Below are 21,274 nucleotides of genomic sequence, written 5' to 3' on the forward strand. Positions count from 1 at the left end.
CTGCGCAGAGCTAACAGTTCGCTGCAAATGGCATGTCTGGTGGCCATGCTCTCTGGACATCCACAAACGCACAGGCCCAAGGGGCCAAAGGTGCAGTTTGTGTCTGGGTACAAATGTCTGTGCATGCCCTGTGAGGGTGGTATGTTCCTGTCTGTAACTGCATGTCCTGTAGTGAGAGGAAGGTGGCCTCCAGCCCAGGTGTCTGTGCCCATCAAAGGCAAGTACTGCAGAAGCCTCCACTGACCAGCATGTTCTCCTGCGGGTAGAGTACCCACTCCTTGCCCGCTGCTGCTGTCTCCTCATCATGCTCCGGCTCCCGGCCAGGGCCAGGAGCTCTGCGGCTGCGGCTAGCCCCATTTTGAGAAACGGAGAAGGGCTTGGCGACCAAGAGCCGGAAGTAGTGTGGGATTTCCATGGTGTTGGTCAGCTTCAGGTGGTGGGTGGACACCAGCTCACTGAGCACCTGGTGGCCACAACGGGGCAGCTGGGGATGCATCACCCCCTCTGTCCTCAAGCCCGTGGCTTGGGGTGTGGGAGGGGTCTCAGACTCTGAGACCTGTGCCCTGAGGGCCTACAGGGACATCTGAGGTCCAGGTAAACCCACAGGGCCAGGAGTGCAGCACACTCACCCCAGAACAGGGCTGCTCAGGGAGGAGGTCGCTGGCCTGGTGCTGGAATTCCACACCACCATCGTAGTCCAGCTCCACACTCAGCCTGCCGGCAGCAGGTACAACTGAGCCAGGCTGGGCCTCTGGATCTCAGCTGCTCATATGGCCCTGGCTGGCATTTCCCTGGGCCTCTGCTGGCTTCTCCCTCCCATTCTGTCCTCCTGCGCCCAGAGCCCTTTCTGTCCCCACTTGTGTCCAGAGGCCCTCCCAGGGGATGCTGGGCCTGCAGCGGCCAACCTACTGGGCGGGCCTCACACAGCTGTGCAGGTGCAGCTTCAGGGGTCCCACAGCAAAGTCCTGCAGGCGACGCCTCCTTCCTGGAAGTTCCCTTTCCACCTGCGGAGCCCAAGCCCATCACTGGTTGTCCCAGGGCTGAGTCGGCAGCATACATACATCCAGTCCCTGAGGCTCACCTCACTGTCCAGGCTCATGAAGCCCAGGGCATAGCCAACACACTCCACCTTGTGCAGGGCTTCGGGGCTGAGGACCATGGGGGTGAAGGAGACGTAGAGGGTGCTGCTGCCCCCAGCTGGGATCACCTGGCACAGACACGGGCCTCAGTGCTGCCCAAGCTGGGCTGCGGGGCTGTGGGGCAGTGCCTACCCTGCCCAACTCACCACCTGCGGGGGCCTGACACAGAAAAGGCGGTCAGAGGGCACCCCATCATGCCCCCGCAGGACGACTGAGACAATCTTTGGTAGGGCCCTGGTGCAGGTGCTGTCCTCAGCCTGCCGTCGAGGAGTCCTGAGGTTCACGTGGGCCTGCAGACTCCCAGCCACCAGCCCCCAGCCCCGGCCAGTGCCACCCTCCTCACAGATGAGATGGTTTCCTGGCTGGAGCCTGATGCATTGGAGGGACTTGGGGACCAGCAGGAACTGCTGCTCTCAGGGGTCTCGGGGCATAAGAGGTCATTCCCAACTTGGTCCCGCAACGGGAAAGGAGGCCCGTAAAACACCAGTAGCTCCACCAGTCGGTCCTCCCTGTCTTCTGGAGCATAGGTCTCCCAGTCCAGGCGGATGTCTGGGGAACATGGGCAATGAGGAAGGAGCACTGGCTCCTCCCCAGCCTCCTGGGGAGGCCGCCATTCCCATACCAGGATGGAGGGGGCCTCGCTTCCTCTCCAGTGCCACTTCCTGGCGTTGTTTCAAAAATGTCCACAGACTATGCCATCTGGCTCCATCATCCCTGGCCCTCCAGGCCTAAGACCAGGCCTTCACATCCCAAAGCAGGAGTCCAGGACCCCATGCTCTCCCCACAGCCTCCCCTCCTCTGGCCTATTCCCTGGCCTCCCTGGGCGCCTCAGGCCCTGGGCCCCTATCTCCTCCCCTCCAAACATCAGCTCCCGTCTGCAGCTACTTCTTCTCCCTTCCAGGCTAGTCTTTAGGGGCTACCTTGTCAACTCTGTCCTGCCAGGATTCTCATATCTGCCTTAGCCTCCATCCTGCTACCCACTTGGCAAAGCCTAACCCTGAATGAACTGAACCGAACCCCTGGGCCCCAGTGGAGGAAGTCCCCCACTTTCCGAACAGCTTGCCACCCCCATAAACCTGTCCGCAACCTAAACTGTGTGCCCCTCTGCCCATCACTGCAGTTTCCTCCTCCGCTTTCCCTGCCAACCTGCATGACACTGTCATGCCTTCTCTGCTCTCCTGACACCTCTGCTGCCTCCCTGACACTCAGATGGTGGTCCAACCTCACCTCCCAGAAGCCCCCAAGTCAGGAAGACCCTGATCTGTCCCCAGGCCCCCACTCTGCCCTTCTCTCAGGCCCAGTGACATCTCCCACCTACTGCCCAACAGCACTGAAGCAAGAGACCAGGTTCAGCATGACCACGGCCAGCCAGGTCTCCCCACCTGGCGCTAGCTTCCCTCCACCCCACCTGTGCAGCACCACCTTCTCAATCCCTGCACAGCAAACCTGGGGGACCGACTGTCTGGTGGCCTCCCCGTCCTCAGCTCTCGCCCACTCCCCGTCATCATCTGCCTCCCAGCCTGGCCCTGGGGAATTTCTGGGGAACAAACCTGGCCCCACTTTGTAGATTTTAGGGTCTTCACCTGGCACCTGCCTCTTACACCCACCAAATCTCTCACCAAAGCTGCCAGTGGCCTCCATGCCAATGTCCAGTGGCAGTCTCAGTCCAGTAAAGGCAGAGACAGGCACGTGGGGATGAGCTCCAAGGGAGGGAAGGTGGGAGGGCACCTCCAAAGTGAGCAGGGGAGAAGAGCAACACCACAAAAGGCAAAAGAAAGTAGAAAAACAACCGAGTAGAATAACATGAAATAAGAGGAAGAAACATAGAGACTGACTTTTCCTACTAAAAGAGAATGTCAGGCTGGGTTTCTAGAAGCTCAGCTCTTTTTTGTTTACAGACACACACCAAATTTGTAAAGGATGAAAATGGAGCAATGGGCAGACTGTAGGCAGGGGCCCACGTTCAGCCAGGCTGGCTCTGCTGCCGCCCGGCGGCGGGACTGTCATGCTGAGGGCCCAGGAGAGAGGCTGTGGGTGATAAGGGCACCCTTGTGAGGGGAATTTGGTTCTCAAATGGATCTAAGAGCACAGCAGCTAAAACGTACAGCAAAGCTGCCAGACATGCCAGCAAACTTGAAGAAACAAGAGAGTGGTCTACCTCAAATAAGCCCTTCCCAAACTGTACAGACACAGTGGGCAAAAATGAACAAGGAGCAAGATCACAGAGAGGCGGTGCCCTCCCTCAGCTGCGCATCCCTCAGCGTCATCCAAGGAGCTTAAAACCACAGCGCCCAGGCCCTGCCCCTGGGGACTCTGCTGCAGCCTGTCTGGGGTGACCCGCCTCGAGATGCCCTCAATCCTCTTCTCCCCGGAGGCCTGAGCTGTCCATCACTCTTCCTGGGACCAGACATGTTCCACCCCACCCACCGCCCCAGGCCCATCAGCTCGCCCTTCCTTCTGGACTCAGTCTGGATGCTGGTCCACAGGGAAGCCTGGCCCCTGGAGTCACCCCCAATGCTCCCACTTCCTCTGCAGTCACACCCAGTGCACGCAACACACTAACAGCCCAGCCAGTCTGTCCCTACCATCAGGATGGTGCCCCCAGGAGAGGACGTGCTGTCCCACTCCCATGCACCCCCTGTTCCTCGCACAGCACTTGGATGCCACCCAGGTACTGCTGGCTGAATGGATGAGAAAAGGCAAGTGTCTGTCCCTATGCAAAGTGAACTGACGAGTAGGGCACCTGTGGCCCAGGGACACTGGGAGACCCAGGGCTGGACAAGGGCAAGTCCCATCCTAAAGGAAGCAAGTGGCCCTGGAAACCCAACTCGGCCACTCCTCAGCGCTTCCCCAAGGTCCTGATCACAGGCCATCGGCTTTCCCCAGCCCCATCTCCCTCCCAGCATGGCTGCCACATGGCATAGCTTGTGGTAAGAGCCCCAATTTTTCCCAGAGATCTCACCACAGGGGCTGGAGTTATTCAGGCGAAGGGCCCGGGTGACTGTGTCTCCTCCAGAGACCTGCGTGCCAAACCTGGAGGCAGAGACCAGGTTCAGCACAGCCACGGCCAGCTCACCCCTTGCAGGCAGGGTTACTTCAGAGAGGAGGGCTGGGGCTGGGGCTGAGGTGGGGAGGTGCCCCCCACCCTCATGGGGGGTCTGTCTGTGTCCTGAAGTCACCCAAACCCAGGGCGGCAGGCCTTCCCCACATGCTGGCCAGGGCTGCTCACTGCCCCCATAACACCTTCATCCCACCCCACCCCACCCCCACACTGCACTCACACCAACAACACAGACCCCAACTCATTTGGCATGTGGGGCCCTGGGTCTGGCACTGGCCTTGGGCCGCACCGACTATTGGCTGTTTCTGTCCTCGAAGGCCTCAGATGTGAGAGAGTGGCTGTGTTCCCTGAGACCTCTCTCCTCTAGGGCTTCCCTATCCTGGGCTTTCTTGCTGGGTGGCACCAAGTGGGCCTGGGCCAGTTGGAGAGCGACAAGAAGACATGGGCAGCCCAGGCTGGCAGCCAGAGGACTTTAACAGTTAGAGGTGAGGCTGGGGGCCTACCTGATGACAGGCTCCTTCTGGAACTGGTCAGTGGTATAGTAGGTAGTCCTCAGGGAGCTAATGGGACAACCCACCACTGCCATGTGCACCGGGATGACTGCTGGAGGCAAGTCTCCCACCTGAAAAACACACCTTTGTCACCTGCTGCCAGCCGGCCCCCTCTTCCCTCTCTGCAAGGCCTTCCCTCCTCCAGCCAGCCTGGGGTCTCCACAGCTTGCGCCCAGCTGGGCCTGGACTCGCTGCCCACTGTCTGAGGCCTACCCCAGACTCCCCACAGGCTGGGGCTACCTGCCTCCCCCCAGCCCAGCACCCAGCCTGTCCTTCGGTCTCTGCTCTCCCGCCTAGGCCCCAGAACTGCACACATCTCCTGGCCTCTTACAGCTCCTTTCACCAAATTTGTGTCTTTTAAATGGAAAGTACTTTACTATTTCTCTCTGCTAATAAAAAGTAATAAATATTTTAAAATTTAAAATAAATATTATTTAAAAATAGAGTGATAATTGCACACAGTCGTCCTCCCACCCACCAGCATGGTTCACTGTCCACACGTTAGTGCACAGCTGTCCAGACAGGTGTCTCTGCACGTGACACACACAGTAAGTGACAGGAGGTAAATGCATATGCTTGGCTCAGTACTCGCTTCTCTCCTAACACGTGATCACTGCGCTAGTAGAGGTTCACAGCGGCATCTAATGGGCTGTGCACGATCCCATGCATGGGTGCAGCCCCATATTTTTATTTGTATCCTGTCCTCTACTGGCGGATGTGGGAGCTTAGGTTGCTTCCTTCTTCCCCCTTTATTATACACAATGCTGAGAAGAAAAGGAAGCCTGAGAGGAAGGCACTTGTTCACATGGCCTCGTCTCTCCCTGGGGAGGTGTGCAGTGTGTGCACATTGCAAAAGGACCTCCAAAGGCAGGCATGTCCCAGGCCTGCCCACCCACGGTGCAGGAGAGCACCCTGCCCCTGCCCCGCCCCACCTAATCTTGCTAAACTCACAAAGCCAGTATTTCAGTGTTACACTAATTCTCCTCTTTGTTGCAGATGGTGACATGTCTTTATGTGTCCACTGACCATCTATATTTGTCATTCTTGAGTTGCCTATTCAAACCCTTTGCCCACTGGGATGCTTTTGCCCCCACCCTCCTTGTTGTTAGTTAAGAACTCTATATATTTAGGTGACCCACCCTTTGCCATACCTAATACCACTTAAAGCAAGTAGCTACTTCAATTAACCTGCCCAATATATGAAACAGCTCATGAAAATATATGCAATAAGAGTAGTATGGGACAGTGTACATTTCTGCCCACCACACACACTAGGGACTCCTTGTTGGCATCATCTGCTATCTCATTCATCCCTGAATCCTCCACAGTCCAGTGGACCACCCAGGAACCCCTACACAGTTGGTGCTCAGTTATGCTCCATGAGTGGGAAAACATATGGAGCAATGGAGAATGAGTTGCTGCCCCAGGGGCTGGGCAATGACGTGGCCCTTGGGGGCTGTCACTATCTCTCCACACTTACATCCTCCCCAGGTTCCAAGGCCTGGCCCAGGTAGGCAGCCTATCTGCCTCCTCTGCCCTCTTCCAGGTGGTCCCAGCCTCATGGGACCTCAGCGGCTAAGGTGTGGAAAGGTCTTCTGCTCACACGGACCCACCCTGCCTGAATCCCCAAGGTTGCTGCAGATGGGAATGCCCATCCAGAGCTCAGCAGGCATCGGTTTTCAACATGATGAGATTGGAGAGGCCAAGGGGATCCTCAGGGTAGGGCTGTGTCAAGTTCCAGTGTGCCCCTACCGTGCAGATGAGGTTGTCCCAGTAGTCGCCCCACATGTTTGCACAGGCTGTGATGTCAATGTTTAGCTGCTGGTGGGCCCCAAGCAAGCCCTGGGAAATGTGGGGAAAGAAGGCAGCTCCTTTCCGGTGAGACAACATGTTTTCCATAAAGTCTGGGAAGAACCAGGAATGGGGATTCAGAACCCAGGGGAAGGAAGGAGGTCCAAACTCTCATGTATTAGCAAAGCAGTGTTCCAGACAAGCCACTTCAGCCTCTCCCTGGCCAGGCTATACAGACATACCTCCCCAGAGATGAAAGCTTGAGGCCAGCCCTTCCCACCTCCCGTGGGGTGAGGCCCCAGGGGGAGCACTCCTTTCTGAGCCACCACCATGCCAACTCAAATGGAGGCCTTGAACAACAGCCTTATGCCACGGCAAGGAGATGGCCTCATTCAAAAGAGGGGTGCTGCTGGGTGGAGGGCCATGACAATCTCAGGCACCTTGCCAGAAAAGACATTGAGATGGGGGTCTCTGATTGGGGTCCCCCCATAGCAACCCCTCCACATCCTGGGGAGGCCACATAAACCCTGGTCTGGCCAGCCTGGCTCACTGCCACCCCGGCGCTCCTACCCAGCTGCTCTCGCTTGGCCAAGCGCTCTTGAATCCGTGCCGTCTTCAGCAGGGCAGGAGGCATGTCCAGGCTACACCGGAAGGGATGTAGCAATAGTATCAAGCTGTCAGGGCCCTTCCCCAGACCCAAGCCACCTCCCCTGGCACCAATCATCCTACTAGGTGCCCAGCAGAGGACAGTGGCCCCATGGAGAGCTAGTCAGTCCTCTTCCTACCCCTTCTCTGGTCCTTGTTCCTGTTGCACCGCCCAAAGCATCTCAGCTGCAGCCACCCGCCAGCCCCAGGGCCTGCCTCCCGAGAAACTCAGCAAGGCTCTGGGGTAGGGAGCCTATCCCCAGGCTCTGTGCAGTGGCCCCTGGATGCAAACCTGGCCCAGACCCTACTCTGTGGCCCAGGCTTCTGCAGAGGCCTCTGTTTCCAGTCTTTCCTGCTGACATCTGTCAGCATTAAGTGCACACTAGCAGGTCTGGAAAGGGGAAGTGATGGCTTAGAAACTGTCAGCAGCTCCCCACTACCCATGAAAGGGGCTTTTTGGGCTCCCCTCCTTTGGAGCCATGGCAGCGAGGGGTGTCCTGTGTGTTAGTTTCTGTGGTGTTAATACTTCCCTGTGGCTGATTCCAAGACACAGCTTTGTGAGAAGCCTTCTGCCTGTGGTAAGTTCTCACCCCTTGGCCTGTGGCCACTGTCAGCAGAAGCCCCCCCACTGCCTCAGAAGGCCAGGCCTCTCCCCTGCCTGCTCAGGGCCTGGGAGGTGAGCAGGGGGAGCCGTTTTCTTTCCCCCATTCTCTGCCTCGGCTATGGTCTCTCTGTCTACCTGCGAAAGCACATCCTCCACTGCTTACGCCAACCTGCCTCTGGCCCCCTAAGCCACACAAGGCCCCTCAGGGCAGGCCCTTCCCTGGCCACATCCTCCCCGGGAAACCCTCTGACAGAAGCCAGACTTACAGACTGGGGGCTTGTCTCCGACTGCCTTGGGGGCCCCCGAAGTACTCAAACTTGAGGGAGAAGGGGGTCTGCATCGGGGAGTGATTGGTCAGGATAAGCTGGCGATTCACACAGGTCCGCAGTGGCACAGTTGAGCCAAAGTCTAGGTGGAGCTCCTCTGGGTGGCCTGGAGACCACTCTCTGCTGGGAACACTGCCACGTGCCCATGGGCACTTGGTTGCATTGCACCCTTGGCCCACCCAGCAAGCTCCCCTGGAAACCAGGCTTTATACTGGGACGCCCTCCTCGTTCAGCTGCCACCCCACAGACGCACCCTTCTTGTCAGTTATGATCCCAAGAGAGGCTTAAACTGCACACACTCCCCAGACCAGGTCCTGCCTCCCTGTCACTGGGCCTCATGTGGAAAAGCCCACTGTACCTGTGGTCCTGTCCCTGCCAGGGACACCTGCCTGACACCAGGCCTCCAGGTGTGGGGGGAGCCCACACAGAGCTGGGGGTGGGTCTGTCCCCACGGAGGTGCTGAGGGGCCGCGTGAGCGCTGTGGCCCCTGCCTGGCTGCAGGATGGCTGGGAATGGGCTGGTATGGCATGTAGGACTGTTCCTGTGTATGGTCACCTCAGCACTCAGGCCCTGGCCCTTGCCCTGGGCTCACCTGCTATCAGAGCCATCTGCGGGGATGGCAATGGCCACTTGCAGTCGCAGCGGTTTCCCAGAAATGCCCAGGACCAGTGGCTCCTTTATGCCTGACACGGCACAAGGGAGGGCCAGATTGGTCAGCTCTTCCTAAAAGAAAGCCCATCAGGGGCACGTCACCACAGGTAAGTCCCAGGGCTGGACCTCAGGCGGTCTTCCCTCAGCACAGATGGTTGCTCTGGGAGGCTTAATACAAAGGCCTTGACCTCTGTGCAGGCTCATCTCTGTGGAAGGGCTCCCCAGGCCCTCCAGGGAGCCACCATCCACAGGCCCAGCCTGTTGACCTGCACCCTGCCCCCAGGAGGCCTGGCCCCTACTCAGGTTTCCTGAAGTCTGCTCCAAATACATGGGCAGGCCCACATAAAGAGAGACCCCTCAAACTGGTCTCTGGAAAAGTTGCACATTTATTCTGATGAAGCTGCCATCCTTGCTGCATGAGGTCTGCTCTATGCCAGGCCTGGCCCACCTGTCTGTCACCCTAGAGCTCAGGCTCAGCCATGTAAGAGCGCCCACTGTCCCGTGTTTGCCAGTAAGGAGTAGTGACTGCATCTGCAAGCCTCTGCAAGAGGACGTTTCTTTTCCCACAAGAACCACAAACAGCCAGCCTGTAACTGCCCAAGGACTGAGCAGCTCCACCTGGGGTGCCTTCCTGTGGCTGTGCTGGGGAGAAGCCATGCCCTCCCTGGGAGGAACCTGGCTGCCAGTAAGACCCCCGGGCAGCACCCAGCACGGGGCCTGCCCTGCAGTAGCCCTGCTCTGGATCTCCGGGAAAACTGGAAAGCTGGGCCTATCTGCAGCCACAGGAATGTCCTAGGGAGGGCTAAAGCTCATGCCAAAGGCTAGACATGGCCAGCGTATTCAGGGCACACCCAGGCCTGCCCCAGTCCCCCTTGTGTCCCTGGAGAACAGGCCTAACAGAAATGGGGACCCCAGACCCAAATGCAAGAAATCTCTTTGCCCTTCCCAAAGAGCAAGACTGGGGTCTGAGGCAGACCTCCTGCTGGCACAGATGCAGACAGCTGCAGGGGGCCTTCCTTGTCAGCCCAGGTGCCCCTCACTACCCAACTCACCTGAGTGTGAGTAGTCAGCTCTAGGCTGAGCTGGCGCTCCTCACTGGGGCCCAGTGTGCCACGTCTAGGGGAGACTTTTGCTGTGCAGAAGCTTGCCTGGTGCCCCAGCAGCTGGCAGATACATAGGCAGGCCTGTTGCCCTGTGCTGGTCTCCCAGGATGGACCCGGGGTGCAGAGACAGCACTGAGCATGGCTGCACACTGTGGTGGGTGGTGGCCTGGGGCCACGGCAGGCCACCAGGGCTGGGTGCTCACTAGCGGGATAAACCCCACATCCCTTCGCTCCTCCCCAACCCTGGACAGACCTCCCACCTCTCGGGGTTGCCTGGACTAGAGGAGCCACCCTGGGAGACCCAGGGTAGTGGGGAGCATAGGGCAGCTGCCTCTGATGTGCAGGGACATGGCCCTGTCTCCCATGGCATGCAGCACAAGCTAGGACAAGCCACTGCTGGGCACCCAGTGGCTGTGTGGACCAGTCATGGGTTACACTGGCTGGAGGTCGAGCTGTGTGCACCAGGAACTCCCTCGTGGACAGGGGATAGGAATTCTCTGAAAGCAGGGCAAGGGAAAGCCAGGCCAGATGTGCTGCTCTTCTGAGCAGCCCAGCTTTCCTGGGCATTGTGAGGCAAGGAACAGGCTGCAGGAGACAGGCTGGTTATCTGTTCTGAAGACTCCTGGGGGTCACTGTCCCCGCCACAGGGCCTCTGGCCCTGAGGGCTGCAGACCTGGTGCAGACAGTATGGGCTCACTCACCTTGCCCCAGTGGAAGCAGGTGGGCAGGAGCGTGCCATTAATAAGTGTGATGGTGGCCTTTGTGGGCACACCCAGGTAGAGGTTGCTCACCTCCACCTGGCTGCTCTGCAGGTACACATAGGGCTCCTGTACCTCAGCATACACAGGAAGGTAGCTGGAACACAGGGAAATAGAAGGCATACTGATCAAAAAAGAAGAAATAAAAGTGTCCCTACCTGCAGATGACATGATGGTCTATGTAGAAAATCCCAAGGAAACTATTAAAAAACTCCTGGAACTAATAAGTTAGCAGAGTTTAGAGTACAAAATCAACATACAAAAATCAATCACATTCTTATTGGCTAGCAGTGATTTACGGAAATAGGCTAACAGTGAATTTATGGATACAGAAATAAAAAATACAACACAATTTATAATTGCTCAAAAATCAAAGGAGACTTAATAAATGGAGACATATTGTGCTCAGAGATTAGAAGATTCAACACAGTAAAGATGTCACTTCTCCCCAAACTATAGGTTTCACATGATTCAAACTCCCAGCAAGGATTTTTGTAGATGTAGACAAGCTGATTGTATAAAATTTATATGGAAAGGCAAAAGACATAGAATAACTAAAATAATTTTTCAAAAGAAGAGTAAGGTAGGAAATCACTCTATTGGATATTAAGATTTACCCTATAGCCACAGCAATCACGAGAGTATGCTGGTGGTGGAGATACAGAGCAGTGGATTGCGATGGAAACCCTAGAAACAGACCCACACAAGTATGTCTGACTGAGGTTTTTCTTCATGTGAGGAATGGAGATAATGTGTACTTTGCTTCTAACTCCCTGGAGATAGCTGTAGTTTCACATGCAGCTGTAACAAGACATACAGAGGGTGCCTGTGTCCCTGTTTCCCTTGGTAACATAGCCCATGACTGCAGCACAACATCACACCCAGGAGAGGCAGTGACACAACCAGCAATTCACCCAGACCCCACCAGGTGTCCGTGCACTCATCTGTCTGTATTTACTTCTCTGCCGCATTACCACACGTGTAGACACAATACCAGCACAGCTGGGACGCAGAGCCATTCCATCACAAGGATGCCTCCTGCCACAGCCCCAGTTGCTTCTCTCACTCCTCCTCCCTAACAACTCTTGGAAACCACTGACCTGCTCTCCATCTCCATGACTTCAAGGACACTACCTAAATGGAATCATATAGTCTTCTGACATTTGTTTTTGCACCCAGCATAATTCCCTTGAGATCCATCCAAGCTGCTGAGTGTCTCAAGAGTCTGTTCCTTTGTTACTGCTGAGGAGTGTTCCTTGGTGGATGTACCAGGTTGCTCATTCACCTACTGAAGACTGTTTGAGTTGTTCCAGCTGATTGCTGACAGGTGTAAAAACAATTCAATGGAGAAAGGAGAGTCTTTCAACCAATGATGCTGGGAATTAAGATATCTAAAGGCAAAAATAAAATTAAAAAACCTCTACCTAAACCTTACAACTTACATAGAAATTAACTCAAAATGTATTACAAACTTAAATGTAAAACCATAAAATTTTAGTAAGCAAATCTTTAGAACCCAAAGTATAATCCATAATAGGAAAACTGGATACACTGGACCACATCAAAATAAAGAACTTTTGCTTTGTGAAAGACCCTTTTTCTTTCAAAAGACAAAAAATTACAATCAGGTAGAAATTATTTGTAAACCACATATTGGACAAACAACTCGTATCTAGAATATGTAAAGGACTCTTCAAACTCAACAATAGAATGATCTAATTTAAAAAGACATAAAACCCAGGAATTCCACTCCTAGGAATTTACCCCAAGAATGCAGCAGCCCAGTTTGAAAAAGACATATGCACCCCTATGTTTATCACAGCACTATTTACAATAGCCAAGAAATGGAAGTAACCCAAGTGTCCATTAGTAGATGAACGGATAAAGATGTGGTACATATACACAATGGCATATTATTCAGCCATAAGAAGAAAACAAATCCTACCATTTGCAACAACATGGATGGAGCTAGAGGGTATTACGCTCAGTGAAATAAGCCAGGAGGAGAAAGACAAGTATCAAATGATTTCAATCATCTGTGGAATATAAGAACAAAGAAAAAACTGAAGGAGCAAAACAGCAGGAGACTCACAGAACCCAAGAATGGACTAACAGTTACCAAAGGGAAAGGGACCCGGGAGGATGGGTGGGAAGGGAGGGATAAGGGTGGGGGAAAAAGAAAGGGGGCATTACGATTAGCATGTATAATGTGGGGTGAGGCACAGGGAGGGCTGTACAACACAGAGAAGACAAGTAGTGATTCTACAGCATCTTACTATGCTGATGAACAGTGACTGCAATGGGGTATGTGGGGGGGACTTGGTGATGGGGGAAATCTAGTAAACATAATGTTCCTCATGTAATTGTAGATTAATGATACCAAAAAAAAAAGACATAAAACATTCACCAAAGAAGATATGCGATGGTACGTAAGCACATGAAATATGCTCAAAATTATTAGCCATTAGGGAAATGCACCATGAAAGTCACCATGAGCACGAGGTAATATTACTACACATCTATTAGAAGGGCACCAATAAAAAATAGTGATGATACCAAAGCTAACAAGGATATGGAGAAACTAGCTCCCTCACACATCTCTGTGAGAATGTAGCATGGAACTGCTACTCTGCAAAATTTTTTGGCAATTTCTTACAAAACTAACATGCGCTTACCATATAACCCAGCAATGTTATTCTTGAGCATTTATCCAGAGAAATGAGAACATATATCTACACAATAACCTGTACACAAATGTTCACAGCAGCTTGTTGAAAACAAAGACACACACCCAACATGGACTCACTGCTGCTAGGCCAGGTCACCACACCAGCACTTCACAGCTCACCTAACTAGTTTTAATCTGATGAGAATTCTCCAGTCAGCACTGATGAGATAATGTCACAGTGTCCTCTCCATACCCCAAAGGAGCCCACCTAATAAGACCCTTTTGTCTCCAGATGAAGCTGACCTCACTGGAAATAGTCGTTTTTTCTGTTTATGAGTTCCTAGTCATGCTTTAAAAGCCTCTCCCTCTCTGTAGCCCTCTGGAGCAGCTCTCTCCTTGCTAGATGGGAGGCTGCTCAATGTACGAACCTCTTAATAAAGTCAGTTGGGTCTTCAAATTTACTTGGATGAATTTTGATTTTTAACAAGCTTTATTTATAAGAGCCAAAACCTGGAAAGAGCCCAAGAGTCCTTCAAAGGGTGTTGCTGAAACTGGCACATTCATGCTACAGAGCATGACTCAGCAGTAGGAAGCCATGAACTACTGATAGATCTCAAGGGCACCATGCTGAGTGAAAAGAAGCCCATCTAGAAGGTTACGTCGGGTGTAATTCCAATTACATAACATTCTTGAAACAGAAAAGTTATAGAGATGGAGTACAGAATTGGTGTGATAATTCCAAAACTTATGGCATATCTGAGCGTGGCTTTGATGTTTGCTTTGTGTCTTCAGACTGTGTTTTGTCTTGCCTTGTATTTTTGCTTAAAGCTGGATGTGATGCACTGGGAAATCAGAAGTGATGTAGACAGAGCTTTAGTGTGAGGTTCTATGTTTATCTGTCTAGGAGCTGGGCCGTGATTACTGTTTGCTACAGCTACTGGTGTCAGAGGCTCCAGTTCCTCCAGGATTCTTGCTCTTTTCTCTCCTGTTGTCTTTGGATTTTCCTAGAAACCCCTTCTTAAATAGAGTTGGAAGCCCTGAAGTTCTTCAGCTGCAATCATCTGTAATTATGGAGCCCTGCTGATGTGGTGGTAAGGTAGTGGGAAAGGAGGTGTTCTATAATCCCATGATAGCTCTCGGGCTCTGAGTGGGCCTGTGCCCCTGGGCTGTGCTTTACAAGGGCTTCTGTTTCTCCCCTCTTAGGTGAGATAAGAAGACCATAGTGGGCCATTTCCTTGCCCCCAGTTGGATAAGGCTCTGGTGGTCTTTTCTCTCACTGAGTGGGCTGTGGAAAACACTCTGGGCTTATTTCAAAATGGTTATATTTCCTCTGGGTGTAGTTCAGATGGTTACTTTTCCCCTCCCCCTGACCAAATGAGAGAATTTTTCTCCAATCTTCACTGTGAGAAGCTAGCGACCCCAGTTTTTACTCTCATGCTAGACCACATGACCTCCAGGAATTTTTTGAAGCTACCATTCAAGTGTTCCTACGCAGCAACTTCTGCTTCAGATCAACTGATCTGTATTCTCTGTATTCACCTATATCTCCAGGTTTGGGGGTGGCTGTTTGTTCCATGCTCTCAATTCTCAGAAGGATATAAGAAAAATCATTGTTTTTCAGTTTGTTCACTTTTCTTCTTGTTTTAAGAGCAGGAGTGACAACTTTCAAGATCTTTTCAGATCTGGATGTCTGCAGACATTTTGTATATATGATTAATGTCATAATCAGTTGAGTTTAAGTAAAGGAAGTTATTCTAGATAATTAGTATGGGGCTGATTCAATCAGTTGAAAGGTCTTAAAAGGAAAACTGAGGTTACCTAGAGAAAGAAGAAATTCCATGTGTGCACAGCAGCCTCTGCTTGTCCCAGAGAGTCCTAGCCTGTCCATCCTAATGGCCTGCCTTATTGATGCCAGGCTTGCTAACCCAACCCCTACAGTTCTGTAAGCTAAATTCCTTGCAATAAATATCCTTAATAAATATATACACTCACTCTCTTTCTCTGGTGGAACCCTAACTGATAGAACTACACCAAGGTAAATACACAGTAAATATAAATGACAGTTAAATTATTTTTGCTTGTAACTGTTTCATTCTACCTGATTTACAAGATAATTTCATAAATCATAAAACTGTGTTGTATAAAAAAAACTTTACTGTGTCAAGATGTAATTTGAATGACAACAGTACAAAGGAGGGGGAAGGAGTGGAACTATATTCCAGCAAAGTTACTTATTATTGAAAATAAGTTGGTATTAATCTGCACTATATTTAAAATTAAGGTATTAACTAAAATGGCCAGGGCAACCAACTAAGAAGCTACTTAAAAAAAGAAGGTAAAAGGAACATGGCATGAAAATGGTATACTAGAAAATAACAAAGTAATGAAGGCATGAAGAACAAAATGAAGACACAGAAAACAAACAGAAAAATGAGAGATATATGTCCTACCTTATCAGTAATTATATTAAATATAAATGGATTAAACAACCCAATCAAAATGTAGAGACTGGAAAAATGGATATTTAAAAAAATGATCCCACTGTATACTGTTACCAAGAGACACCTTAGATCCAAAGACACAAATATGGTGAAAGTAAAAGGATGGAAAAAATATAATGCAATGCATCAGTATCAAAAGAGAACTATAAGAGCTATATTAATGTGAGATGAAACAGATTTTAAAATAAAAATTTTTAGTAGGGACAAAGAGGATGTTTTATATTTATGAAACATTTATTTATAATTATGAAAAAATATATATTTAAATAAATCAAACAATACACTCCTAAATAAACAACAGATCAAGTAGGAAATCATAAGAAAAATTAGAAAACACTTTTAATAATGAAAATGAAAACAACATATCAAGGGTTATGGGATGTAGAAAAAACAGTGCTTTGAGGTAAATTTATATGTGTAAATGCCAAAATTAAAAAAAAGAAAGATCTTAAACCAAAAACCTAAGCTTCTACCTTAAGAAACTACAAAAGAGAAGAACAAACTAAACCCACAGCAAGGGAAAGGAAAGAAATAAAGATTAGAGAGTAGAAACAAATTAAATAGAGAATAGAAAAATAGAGAAAATCAACAAACCCAAAACCGGTCCTTTGAAAACATCAACAACATTGACAAATCTTTAGCTGATGATCAAAACAAAAATAAAATTCAAATAACAGAAATTAGGAATGAAAAAGGGGACATCACTATTGACCATATAGAAATAAAAAAAGATTACAAGGGAACACTATTAACAGCTGTGTGCCAACAAATTATATAACTTAGATGTAATGGACAAATTCCTAGAGTGACACAAACTACCAAATGGGGTCAAAGAATAAAGAATCTGAACAGACCTACAACAAGAGATTAAGATACTAATTTTAAAAGGTAAAAGCACAGGCACAGATGGCTTCACTAGTAAATTCTGCAAAACTTTTAAAGAGGAATTCACATCAATCCTTCACAAACTCTTCAATAAAACAGAAGACACTCATTCTAAGATGCCAATATTACCCTAGTACCAAAACCGAAGAAATCACAAGAAAACTAAAGACTATTCTCTCTGATGAATATAGATATAAAAATCCTTAGCAAAACACTAGCAATCTAAATCCAGTAACATACGAAAAGGATTACATACTGTGACGGAATGGTTTTTTTTTGGTATGAATGCAAGGTTGGTTTAACATATAAAAATTAATGTAAAACACCACCCATCAATTTAAAAAAAGGATAAAAATTACATGATCATTTCAATAGATGCAGAAAAAACAATCAATGAAATCTAATATTCTTTCATGAGTAAAAAAACCCCAGCAAACTAGAGATAGAAGGGAACGTCCTCAATCTGATAAAGGGCATCTACAAACGTCATAGTTATGGTGAAAGTCTTTTTCTTTTAAAGCAAGGATGTCTACTTTTGTCACTTATATTCAACATTGTATCAGAGTATTAGGATCATTAGGCAAGAAAAAGAAATAAAGGGCAGCCAGACTGGAAAGGAAGAAGTAAAATTATCTCTGTATGTAGATAACATGGTCTTCTATACTATTAAAATAATGCAGCTGCAGAATACAAGTTTGCAGGCTACAAGACCAATATACAAAAATATTTGTATCTGTATATTCAATGAATATTCAGAAAATGAAATTAAGAAAACAAATCCATTTCCAAAAGCATCAAAAAAATAAAATACTTAAGAATAACATTAACAAAAGAATATAAGATTTAAACAATGAAAATGAGAAAACATCATCAAAAGAAATGAAATAGAAGACTTAAGTAAATGGAAAGGCATCTCATGTTCATGGATGGGAAGACAACATTGTAATGTTGACAATATTCCCCAGACTGATCTACAGATTCAATATACTTCCTCTTAAAATCCTAGCTGGCTTTTTGCAAAAATTGATAAACTGATGCTAAAATTCATATGGAAATTGAAAGGACCCAGAATAGTCATAACAATCTTGATAAAGAAAAACAAAGTTGGGGAGTTCATACTTGCTGATTTCAAAACTTACTACAAAGCCACAGTAATCAAGACAGTGTGGTACTGGTATAAGGATAGTTACATAGATCAATGGAACAGAATTGACAACCCATAAAAAAACCCTCACATTTACAGTCAATTGATTTTGACATGGTGCCAAGCCAATGCAGTAGGTAAAAAAAGTAGTCTTTTTAAGAAATGGTGCTGGAACAACTAATTATCTACATGGAAAGGAATGAAGTTGAATCCCTTTCTCACACCCTACACAAAAATTAACTCAAAATGGGTCAGAGACCTAAATGTATGAGCTCAAACTATGAAACTCTTAGAAGAAAACATCTGAATAAATCTTTGTGGTTTATTCAGGCAATGGTTTCTTAAATATGACATCAACAGTATGAGTAATGAAAGAGAAAAAATAGATAAATTAGACTCCATCAAAATTAAAAACTTTTGTGCTTTAAAGTATACCATCGAGAAAGTGCAAAGACAATCCTCAGAATGGTAGAAAATATTTGAAAGTCATATATCTAATGAGAATGTGTATGTGGATGATATAAAGAACACTTAAACAACTCAATAATAGAAAGACAAATAAACCTATTTTTAAAAAATGGGCAAAGATCTCAATAGACAGTTTTCCAAAAAGGATATACAAATAACCAATAAGCACATGAAAGATGCTAAACATCATTTGCCACCAGGAAAATGCAAATCAAAACTTCAAAGAAATATCACTTCACACTCTATAGAATAAGTACCATTAAAAGACAGATAATGAGTGCTGTTGAGGATGTGGAGAAACAGGAAGGCAGAGTGTAGAAGGATGGAGAGCAGGTCGGCACCATTTTATCATATCACACACTATTTGGAAAAATTTTTAATAAAGGATAAAGTAAATAAAATGCTACTCCAATGAGAAAAACAATTAAAAAGAATGTGATCAGAGTACCTAATAAAATAGAGGAGAACAAAACTACTACTTAAAACCCCTAGGGGAGAAGGCCCCACAGAGATTCCTTAACAACGGAAGGACAGACATCACAGGGCAGGAGCGGGCTGCACAACAAGGGCAGGGGCTGACTGAAGGACTGCAGGGACCTTGGCATAGCCAGGTCAGGGCCAGGACCCCAGAGTTCATGCTACACCCAGAAGACCAGACTGCAGCAATATTTGTCCCTTCCAACCCGCTGCAGAAAAATATGGGTGTGCAGTTGGAGAGGCCAGAGTAGGTCCTAGAGTAACGCTGGGTCTCTCAACTGTCATGGAGGGAGAACAACCAAAAAGGTGCTATCCTGCGTCTCCATTGATGGGTGAAGGAATGTGATGACTTGTGCAGCTGGCCAGTGTGGGCCGCCCCCACTGTTCTCTTGGCTGTTCTCCCTGAAGGCACCTTACCCTTGTGGGACTCTAGCACTGGGTACTCTGAGGCAGGCACATGCGCTTCACCACCAGAATGGGGGTGCTCCCCACACCCACACAGACCCACGCCGGCTCCTTATGCACATCAGCTTACTCCTCTGTTCAGACAGGAATGGGCAGTCAAGATCACCAGATGTAGAAGAAAACCCCAAAAGGGAAGGAGGAGTCCCTGGGGGATTCTGAGGAGCTGCCGCATCCATAAGACAATAGTAGGGTGCTATAAAAAGGGAGCAATCCAAAACAAAAAAGCTGGAAATTTAAAAACATGACTCCCGGAAGAAGGGCATCCACCAAAGACTGAATCCACGACCTGCAAGGCCAAGGAGAGATGGGAACTAAGGGAAACGGTGGGATCCAGGCAGGAGAGACCCAGCAGGCGCAGGTGGGCCATGGCAGCCACTGTTTCTATAGCACAGCAGGCTTCCCACCATCTCCTTCTGGAGACAGACCCTCCCTGCTTTCACCGGAATGTGGAGTCTGGGCGTGGTGAGGTGGGCGCTGACCCGAAGAGGTGCAACCAGAGTCCACTTCTGGAGAAAGCCAGTACAAGACGTCTCGTCTCTCACTGAGGCTCTTAAGCGGGGGCTGTGGGTGGCCCTCTTCCCCTGGGCAGAGTGGCAGGTGCCCTTGGCAATAGTGGAAAGAAAGGCCATCAAAGGGAGCTAGGCAGAGGTGAAGGTTGGGGCTGGGATTGGGGATAGAGGGCAAGAGGTGGCAAATGACAGAAGCGGGGCACATGGGGTCATGGCTGGAGCCCTGGATGCAGTGGGGTAGGGGTGTGCCCAGACATGAGCCCATGGCTTCCCTGTTTTGCTAAGTTGGTTGCATCAACAATTCCATCAGCTGCAACTATACACATTATGATTAACACAAGGTCCTTGAGAAGAAAGAGTGGCTACAGGAAGGCACATAGCAAAGAACAAAGGGCATTCTCCCTAAGGACAGACTTACCCTTCATACTTAAGCCCCACCAGGTGCCACGTAGCAACCCGTACTGGCAGGCCTGGCAGAGCAGGGGCATGCGATCCACCTCACCAGGTGACAGTGAAATGCTGCTCAAAGTGTTGTACCAACTAACATTCCTTTAGCGTGCGCACGCGTGCACACACACACACACACAGGACATACCCCATGTTACTAGTGACATATCTCTGGATAATTTTCTTCTCTGTAATTTCCAAATTTTATAGAACAAACACATATCAATACCTTTGACTCTGAAATGTATACAAATACTTAATTGCACATAATAGAAATAAATACACCGTGAATACACATCATGTGTTGTACTGGCTTTGCCCGCCCCCTTACCTCCAGGCCCCGTTTACCACCTCCAGCTCCAGGACAGTCTGCAGACGCTGGCACCGCGAAGCCTCCAGGGTGATGTGCACGCTGCACTCCCCCAGAGGGTGAACATGGCCGCCCGAGGGCTCAATGTTGAAGGGGGACACCTGATTGGGAGGTCAATCCATGAACATGAGGCATGAGGACACTTGTCTTGCCCACCCAGAGCTGCCCCCAAGCTTCCCTAGCTGTTCAAAGAGCTTCTAAGGATGCAGCAGGAGGAAGTGAGTTGGGGGGCACAGCTGAGCACGAGTTGCAGGACTAGGAGAACAGAACTGAGTGCAGGAGGAGGTCCCTTGCACTGGCCCAGACCTGTGAGGTGGGAGGTGCCCCAGGGGAAGTGGGGAGCCACGCTGGGGCGGGGGTGCACTGGCTCTGTGAGAGGTCTGTCCAGCCCCACCAAGCAGGCATGGGTCAGCACCCTGATAGCTTTAAGTAAGGAAAGCCACCAAGTCACCAGACTGGGGACAGGGTGAAGTACCACTGGCCACAGATGTCTCCCCTCACCAGGCCCGCCCCAACTCCCCACACAGGCTTGTGCTCACTTACCAGCAGGTCTGCCCCTCCCCCATACCAGGCACACCAAGGGGAAGAAGAGCACGCCTGGGGAGGGCTATCCACTCCTTCTGCCTATCCCTGTGGGAGGCACCCATGGGCCACACTGGCTAGTGGGGTGTCCTTGGACATGGACAGTCACACCCAGGAGGGACATTATCT

The 21,274-nt window shown here is 49.6% G+C and overlaps 1 protein-coding gene across 17 annotated transcripts in view; it reads right to left on the reverse strand.

The window, feature by feature from the left end:
• Nucleotides 1-21,274, reverse strand: part of DLEC1 (DLEC1 cilia and flagella associated protein) — a 67,917-nt gene that overhangs the window by 3,678 nt on the left and 42,965 nt on the right. For 3 of the 17 annotated variants that reach the window (XM_036921621.2, XM_036921623.2, XM_036921625.2), the window contains exons 19-33: nucleotides 20,525-20,664; nucleotides 10,573-10,726; nucleotides 9,821-9,931; nucleotides 8,710-8,840; nucleotides 8,058-8,249; nucleotides 7,113-7,183; nucleotides 6,504-6,655; nucleotides 4,704-4,822; nucleotides 4,102-4,172; nucleotides 1,483-1,688; nucleotides 1,286-1,396; nucleotides 1,082-1,207; nucleotides 910-1,004; nucleotides 630-714; nucleotides 245-463 (exon numbers count right to left, since the gene is read on the reverse strand). In XM_036921621.2, coding sequence (XP_036777516.2) covers nucleotides 245-463; nucleotides 630-714; nucleotides 910-1,004; nucleotides 1,082-1,207; nucleotides 1,286-1,396; nucleotides 1,483-1,688; nucleotides 4,102-4,172; nucleotides 4,704-4,822; nucleotides 6,504-6,655; nucleotides 7,113-7,183; nucleotides 8,058-8,249; nucleotides 8,710-8,840; nucleotides 9,821-9,931; nucleotides 10,573-10,726; nucleotides 20,525-20,664 — 1,983 coding nt within the window. Of the gene's footprint in view, nucleotides 1-244; nucleotides 464-629; nucleotides 715-905; nucleotides 1,208-1,285; nucleotides 1,397-1,482; nucleotides 1,689-4,101; nucleotides 4,173-4,703; nucleotides 4,823-6,503; nucleotides 6,656-7,112; nucleotides 7,184-8,057; nucleotides 8,250-8,709; nucleotides 8,841-9,820; nucleotides 9,932-10,572; nucleotides 10,727-20,524; nucleotides 20,665-21,274 lie in introns of those variants that run through there. The other 14 variants (XM_036921624.2, XM_036921627.2, XM_036921630.2 and 11 more) reach the window with 12 other exon arrangements.

The sequence above is a fragment of the Manis pentadactyla genome, chromosome 14, assembly GCF_030020395.1.
Source record: "Manis pentadactyla isolate mManPen7 chromosome 14, mManPen7.hap1, whole genome shotgun sequence".
NCBI classification, from domain to species: domain Eukaryota; kingdom Metazoa; phylum Chordata; class Mammalia; order Pholidota; family Manidae; genus Manis; species Manis pentadactyla.